Below are 8711 nucleotides of genomic sequence, written 5' to 3' on the forward strand. Positions count from 1 at the left end.
TAACATAACACTAGATGTTAACCATTGAGTTAGGAGCTATTTTGTAGTTGGACCACACAGCCCTTTTAAATGGCCATGATTTATGAATCAAACTCTCCTCCAAAATTTTTCTTTACAGTGATAGTTCTTACTTCTCCCTCTTCTGCAGAGCTTTTAAGTTATTTACAATGATACAGAGGGTCTGCTGCTTTACGTGACAAAAATGCATGATTATTAGATTTTGAATGTATTATTAAAAAATAGAAAACTTGCTACAACTCACTAATTCCCTCTTGTTCAGTAATTGGTGAGAAGTTTAGAAGCTGGGAGCCTTCCACTAGTCTCCTCAGTGACTGAACTTATTGATCGTGCAGATTTGAATGGCTGGTATAAAGTTATCCTTCATTGTTTAATGAGGATTTGGCTGCTTGGATTCCACATTTATTTGGAAATAACCTTTGTGAACAGCAACCAAAGATTTATAACAAAATCTTTACATTAAAATGTTAAATTTGTTGTGGTAAATAAATATGGTTTTAGTCAGAGAGATTTCATTGTTAGGAGGGATTTGGAGACAGTAGTGTGATAGCTCAAAAGTACTGAGCAAGTGGGAGTTAGTGAATTAAAGAAAGTGTTCTATATCTATATTAAATTAAAAGTCTTGTAGTCTTGCAGCTTTTGTCATTATATTGCATTTTCTTTGTTACCTGTGTTCTCATTCCTTTTATTTGTCTCCCTATTTAAAAATATGAGAATAGCTTAAGAACTAATATTCTAACTCATTAATTTGTAGGTGAATTTCATTAAAGAGGATGTCATTCTGCTGAATTGCCCTAAAATTAATATGTTAAAATTGAAGTCTGTACGCATAACTTCTGTCTGCTTTATCACTTAGAGTGAGGCTTATTCAATTCAGTTTTAAAATGTGATCTGCTCTAAAGTATCACATTTTGAAACATCACCAATTAAAAATGCTTGCAGCCAGCTTTATAAGTATCACTCATAACATTTCCCAATAATCAAAGCTTTGTTATTACATCATTTTATGCTTCAAAACTGTTGGTCAGGGATCACCTTGGAAGAGTGGTTTCCCCCAGAACGCTGATGAGATAATCAGCTGAAAGTAACCTCTTGCTGCCCCTTAATTGGCTGGGTCCAAATTCACCTCAGCTCAAGGTCTAGGACAGGAAAACGTATTCCCCACCAATTTTATCCCCATTTCTCCTGTAATTAATGCTGCACCTGGCTCCATGGGCTCAAGAAACTAGCTGATTGCCTACCCAAATGTTATTCTTGATATGTGGGTATTACAGTGAGTGAGCTTTGGTAAGTTGTGTGACAGTTGGGCCTTACAGTTAATCCCTGACGGTGCATGGATTTAACATCAGGAGGAGGAAAGGTGGGTGATTTTCTTCCCTCCCTAGCTGAGGTTGCTGTGACCAATTGTAGCACTTTTACCCTGGCTGAAATCCACTCGGTCAACAGGAACTACAGTTTTATTCCTGGGAGGCATATGGTTATCTCACCATTGGAAGCATAATAGTCAAACCTGATTCTATCCTCAGCCCACCACCACAGACAAATGTTTCCTGACAGGTGATTCTCATCACACTCAGCAATCCTGGCTGATTCCCAGACCAGACAACTGAAGTCAGTTTCTGCAATCCCACCACTGAGAGCCACTATTCAACAGAAGTAAGTTATTGAACCCCCGGGGCCTTCCTAGTTTGTATAACACAACATCACATTGGGCAATGCATGAAGAAAACTTATTCCACTTTCTCCAACCACAACTTTTATCTCTATAGTGCCTTTAATGTAAAGAAAAGTCCCAAGGTGGTTCACAAGAGCATTATGAAGCAAAGCATGGCACCAAGCCGCACAAGGAGATAGGTCAGATGACCAAAAGCTTGGCCAAAGAGAAAGGTTTTAAGGAGTGTCTTAAAGGAAGAAAGCAAAGTAGAGAAGCGGAGAGAGGGTAGGGAGGGGATTCCAAAGCTTAGGCCAAAGCAACTGAAGGCATGACCACTAATGGTGTAGCAATTATAATTGGGAATGCAGATGAGGCCAAAATTAGGGCAATGTGGATATCTTGAAGGTTTGTGTAGCAGGAGGAGATTACAGAGATAGGGAGGGGCAAGAGCAGTTGGTCTTTCTCTGGAGTAAAACAGATTTCAAACTTCAGTAATTTAGTTACCCCCTACACCTCAACCCCCTCCCACGGCATCTTCCCATGCAACCGCAGAAGGTGCAACACCTGCCCCTTTACTTACACCCTCCTCACTGTCCAAGGGCCCAAACACATCTTTCAAGTAAAGCAGCATTTCACTCGCACTTCCCTCAATTTAATCTATTGCATTCGCTGCTCCCAAAGCGGTCTCCTCTACATTGGAGAGACCAAACGCAGATTGGGTGATCGCTTTGCGGAACACCTTCGGTCTGTCCGCAAGCATTACCCAGACATCCCTGTCGCTTGCCATTTCAACACTCCACCCTGCTCTCATGCCCACATGTCCGTCCTTGGCCTGCTGCATTGTTCCAGTGAAGCTCAATGCAAACTGGAGGAACAGCACCCCATCTTCCGACTAGGCACTTCACAGCCTTCCAGACTGAATATTGAATAACTTTAGATCATGAACTCTCTCCTCCATCCCCACCCCCTTTCCGATCCCTCTTTTTCCAATAATTTATATAGATTTTTCTTTTCCCATCTATTTCCATTATTTTTAAATGTATTTCCATCCATTGTTTTATCTCCACCTTTTAGCCTATTTCGATCCCTTCCCCCCCACCCCACCCCTACTAGGGCTATCTGTATCTTGCTTGTTCTGCTTGCTACCCTTAATGTCACCTATTAGTACATTCCTTAGATAATATCACCACCGTCAACACCTCTTTGTCCTTTTGTCTATGATATCTTTTGGCAATCTCCACCTGGCCCTCTATCCAGCTCTACCTGTCCCAACCCCCCTAAACCAGCTTATATTTCACCCCTTTTCTATTTTTCCTTAGTTCTGTTGAAGACTCATATGGACTCGAAACCTTAACTGTATTCCTCTCCACTGATGCTGTCAGACCTGCTGAGATTTTCCAGGTATTTTTGTTCTTGTTTCAGTAATTTAATTGCGCATTGCTGCCATCTGCTGGATGGCTAAGCAAATTTTCTGAGTGACACTTTTTCCTGCTCATTTATCTTTTATTGTCGATCACTTTTCAGATCATTTCTGCTATCCATTTCGTTTGTGTTTTGTTGTTTTTTTCTTTATTACTTTTTTTTTTAATGCTCTTTTTGCTATTAGCTTTCTCTATATGTGCATTAACATGCACATGGCGAAGTGTAAATTTGCATTTTTTCCGCAAATAGAACCAACTGTGAGAAACAACTGCCAGAGTGGAAGGTATTTGGATCGAGGGTAGGAAGGAACGGAGCCTCACTGACAAAGAGCAGGAATTAGAAAGACAACAGGTGGAATCATCCCAGATTTGCATTAATTGCAGTAATGAGTGGGTAAAATGAGGTTATACCTGCCGACAATGATAGCAGCTTTTCACGCCGTATCATCCTGAACCTGCCACATTATTTATGCATTCCTGGGAAATGTGTCAGTCTGATGGTGGGTGGGCTCTCACTTGCCCGCCTACCATCACCTTGCCACTTCATCATGCCTGGCACCATGTTTAAAGTCCAGTCATGCTTACATATCTCAGTGCTTCCAGCCCACGACTACTGCAGGGAAGACGTCCACGAAAGACAAAAAGATTGCAGTCCCCAGGTTTATGGATGCATCACTGGAATGCCATTTGGATGCCGTGGAGGCCTACTGCAATGTCCTCTACCCCCACTCTGGCCACAGAACAGGCAGTGGCATCACCACCCAGCATGGCAGATGATGGCAGTGGTGGTCAGGGCCAATGCTGCACAAAAGAGGTTGGCCATCCGGTGCAGAAAGATGATGAATGATCTCATCCATGCAGCCAGGGTATGGCAACCATCTCATCACTCTAAACTCACACAGTCAAGCCCATCACACATTCACTGGCATCGCACTCACTGCCAGCTCAAGGGACAGCACCACCCATTCTCATACACATACCCTCACATGTCCATCTGGCCTCATCTCCTCTGGAGACTTCCTCCTCAGCTTTCACCATCTTGAGACCACTTGCACAGATTAACATGTGCTCCCACACACACACCCTGGGATACCCTCCTTCCCCAGTACAGCCCTCATCCTGCAGCCTCTTCCCTCGCCTGAAGCCATTTCTCCCCCTTCCCCTGCAGCCATTGAAAAGCCATCCACATATGGCTGATCTGGTAAGTAGAGACCTACCTGTGAGCCCTCTAAAAGTGATGTGAAGCCTGGCACTGATGACTGCGAGTGCTGACCGAAGCAAGGTAGGCAAACAAACCTTGAAGTCCCGAGCGAAATGCAGCCCATCATGTGCACGTCGCTTATGTGCTGCTGTGAAACACGTCGGTGTGTTTTCCTGCTGATGCTGGCGGACAATCCAGCATCAATCCAGGTGGGGATGAGTCTGGCGGGCTGGCTTTATAATGATATGCTGATGTATTACAATGAGGTTCCCAATGCCCAATGGTGGGAAATGCGGCCTGCTATCGACGGGCTGAGTGGACGATCGCAAATTGGTTTAAAGCCATTGTGAAACCAATCGCGCCATATTGTCTGCTCACGCCACCGAACGCACCGGACACTGGCAGGCACGGAAAATCCCAGCCAACATCTTAGCAGTCAGATAAATTAATGTGTCATCTATGCTGAGCAGCAAGCAGGATGCCAATAAGCAAGCTTTGGCAGGATGCAGCTTGCTTGGAATAATGGACCCGTACTTTAAGTGTGTCAAGGTAATATTGTACTTTTCCATGCCTGGTGCTTCATATGCACGCATCACAAATGCACTCTGTACCATGTTACCACAAACATTTTGATAGTTTCTGTGTCCCAGGGTTGAGGGATGAATTAATTAAATTCCACCATGGGCCCTAATCCCTGACAAAAAAATACTCTAAATTCTTGACAGTTATTAAAGGTCCCACAGGTACGAGACCCTCCAAACAAGGTTCAGAGGAGCTGAGTAAATTCAAAACAAGGTCAACACCAAGATTTCCAAAAACTTAATAAGCTTAGCTAAACTTGGCAGAACAACTCAGTAAAACGCCTGTAAATTACTAATCATAGTGCAGCCAAGATATACTTCACTTTCTGCGATTAATATGTAGTTGATACAGAACTAGCTAAGATGACAAATCACAGTGATGGTGCCTTAAAATGGAAAATTCACTTTTGCTACCTTACATTACAATAGCAATTCAAACTAAAACCGAAAGTAAATTTGCATTTTTTTTCTGCTAATAGGACCAACTGTGAGATACAACTACCAGAGCAGAAGGTATTCTGTGCTCACATCAACAACTTACATTTCTATAGCATTCTCTGGAGGGAAAGAAAACCCCAAAGTACTTAAAGATGAAGACTAAGCAAGATAAAGAAGGGGGAAAGTGGGGAAAGTCCAATGACACCATCAAATAGAACGGTTGAGATTAAGTTAATGAAAGCATGGAGTGGGTAGTGATGCTTAGTGACTGTGAGAGGCTTCCAGAGGACAGGGACATAACAACTGAAAGATAAATCACTGATGGTGGAGCATAATTTGGTCTGTTGTACAATGCTAGTGTGGAGGTATTAACAAACAGGATAATTGAAGTACAGTTGAGCAAAGTGGCAATAGGTTTGAAATAAGCAAGACAAAGATCTTGGTTCAAATTACGAGAGTACATGGAGCCAGTGGAGTTGAAAAAGGAGGTGATGGGCATGTGAAATGGGAGCGGTGGCCACTGCCAGTACTGCAGGAGATCCTGGTTGCAGGACCATCCCTGGAGTGAAGATGGGTGATGGAGGCTCGCCGAGGCCAGTCACAGAAGCCCTAGGGAGCGAGGGAGGGGTGTCAATATTTAGGGCAGGTGGAGGTTGCCCTTGCTGTTGACAGGTCTCTTCGTTGGGCACGGGCTGTCCAAGTAGGAAGGATACCCCCACCCCCACCAGGCTGCATGTATGCAGGCAGGCTGTCCACATTCTGTGACCCCCATCCACTGCTAGTTGAATAACAACAGCAGCAGGATGAGACCCTTAAGTGGCCTTTAAGCGTTCACATAAAGTATTTAGAAACATAGAAAACAGGAGCAGGAGCAGGTCATTTGGCCCTTCGAACCTGCTCCACCATTCAATATGATCATGGCTGATCCTCTATCTCAACACCATACTCCTGCTCTCTCCCCATACTCCTTGACGCCTTTAGAGATCTGAAATCTGTCTATTTCCTTCTTAAATATATTCAGTGGCTTGGATAGATTGGCTTCCGGCCATGAAGGCCATCCTCAACCCTTCCCACCCCACACTTAATCGGGGGTGGGGTGGTCAGGAAGGTGATGGGGTTTCCACCCTGTACCTTCCTGCCCAATGATACATGCCTCCCCCCAAACACCTCCCAACCCTCTTCCAAGGGGAAGCATTAAAATTCCATCCAGTTTGTTGAGGGCTAAAGGGAGAAGCTGCAGAACAAAAGTAAAGGAGAGGCCAGTTGAGGTGGTTCCAGCAGTACAAATGACTTCAACCTTAAATAGAATAACGTGCAGGAGATCTTTGCCTTTATTATCTAAGGAATGGGTGGAAGGCACGTGGGCAAGCGGCCAGGGCAAAAAGTTTGTGTTGGTGAAGAGAGCACGTTTGTTCAAAGCATATTCAAAGTTTCGATTTTTAATAGGACTACTATAGGTCAGTAGAAACCTACATATTATCAATATACCCTCTAATATATTTTGGCGTGCCCAAGCAATTTGCTTAAGTATGCATTCCCTTTAAACTTTTCTGCATGGATGCACAAGCCCAGTAACTTAAATGAGCCAACTTTTTGTGGGGGGCCTGCATGGAAAATTTCAGGTTGATGCACAACACATTACACAGTAGAAATTTGTGGTTAAGATTTTTAATTCAAAAAACTTCAAAGAGAATTTCAAATAAACTCAAATGTCGTGAATAATAAAGAAATGCTAGAAAGCTTGTTAAAATAAATTTTATCCATGTGTAAAGCAAAACCCACTCTCCAATCTTGCATAAAACAAATTGCATGCAATTGCTTACTTTGCGGCACACAGCATTTGTGAAGCTAATAAAGGTCATGGACTCACAAATGGGCCAGGCCTGCTTTTCTCACTGCGCAGGAGATAGCCTTGATTGCAGTTAACAGGGAATTTAGGAGCTGAGTGAATTCCCCCGTCCCTTTGGCTTTCCTTCCTTGTTCCATGACAAATCGAGTCATTGTTTGGACATCGGTATCGAAAGGCGACTGGTCCGACATTGTGGCTGAATTTCTTTCTCTTTCACGGTAGAGTTGGTGAAGTTATGAGTGGACGCAGCCTGACCAGACTATTTAAAGTACAGGTTGGTGAGCCAAATAAATCGAACAGCTGCGTGGACTATGTGACTAACTTTGAATTCTATGACAGGTCAGAGCATGCATATTATTTAAGAAGACATGACTACCACAACATCCTGAGTGACTGGTAAAAAAAGCAAAGATGTAGACGTTTTGTCAAATCTGACTTTGATTCAGGATCTTTGATTTAAATTCATTTGTTACTGCCCAGTAGGCAGATTTTAAGCATGCAAGCTGTAACTCACAAAATTGCACTTCATCATGGCACAGAAGGAGTTAACGTGAGCCTACTTGTACATCAGCTACTTTGGGCTTAAAAACGAAAGCTGTGAAAAAATATAAATTTCCAGAGGTGTAGCAATGTCATGTTGTTTTGAAAGGTCATGGGTGCAATAGAAAACTGTGGCATATAAAAGGAATTGCCCCTGTCTGAAATGCCAGAGTTCTTTGGTGACAGACTGTAATTAAATCTGGGGATAGCATTTAGGTGAGTGATAGGCACCATGTGCAAGGAAACATTACCAGGGGCAACTAAGTGATACGCAAAGGAAAGCCTGAGATTACTTGATCTTCCATTTCTATTTCCGATACAGCCGCGGAGGAAATCTTCTAGGTAAGTGTCACTTAAGCATGACCCTTTATTTAAATTTATTTCTCTACACCGAGGGAAAAACACACAAATATCAGAGCTGTCAACATTGAACAAACCTGAGGTGCAGACTTTCAGATATTAGACTGAAGCTAGTGCTTTTGTGGTTAAAAAGTAGCTGCTGTATCCATCACATACGCAGGCTGCAGGGGAGATTCAACTGATTAACGGTCATTTCTCTCCTGCAAAGTTTTTAACCTTTCCTTTGCTCTTTTATACTTTTCTTTGTCTTTCTCTTTATTATTCCCTTTGTTCATGGCCTTCCTGGTAGCAAGATTTATCAATGGTTTGCTCACGTTATGGGTGTACAGCTATCCCAGCATCTGATGCCAAATGAAAGTACATTATTAAAACAGTAAGTCCACATAGTTTTATCAGGGAACTTGTAGAATGTGTGATAGATTACTGCTGAAGGGTTTTCTTCCATTCTATTCTCCTAGTAAGAGAGGTGGTAAGAAATACTGGCACAGTTTTTACACAATGTTCGTATGATCCTGAAGTGAAACCAAAGATCATCAGCTTGTGTGCAAATCCCCATCAAATACAAGGGCTAGTATATCTGCTACATATGCCACTGCATGGAATACAACAACTATTCCTAACGTGAATTATTTACTTTGTTATGCAACAT

General features: G+C 42.8%; 1 protein-coding gene across 1 annotated transcript in view; it reads right to left on the minus strand.

The window, feature by feature from the left end:
• LOC121277111 (fructose-1,6-bisphosphatase isozyme 2-like) overlaps nucleotides 1-7373 on the minus strand; it is a 57839-nt gene extending 50466 nt beyond the window's left edge. The window contains exon 1 of the mRNA XM_041186133.1: nucleotides 7184-7373. Within this exon, the coding sequence (XP_041042067.1) occupies nucleotides 7184-7353 (170 nt within the window). The 5' untranslated portion in view covers nucleotides 7354-7373. The remainder of the gene's footprint in view (nucleotides 1-7183) is intronic.
• Between the last annotated feature and the right edge of the window lie 1338 nt (nucleotides 7374-8711).

Source organism: Carcharodon carcharias, chromosome 4 (assembly GCF_017639515.1).
Source record: "Carcharodon carcharias isolate sCarCar2 chromosome 4, sCarCar2.pri, whole genome shotgun sequence".
In the NCBI taxonomy this organism is placed as follows: Eukaryota; Metazoa; Chordata; class Chondrichthyes; order Lamniformes; family Lamnidae; genus Carcharodon; species Carcharodon carcharias.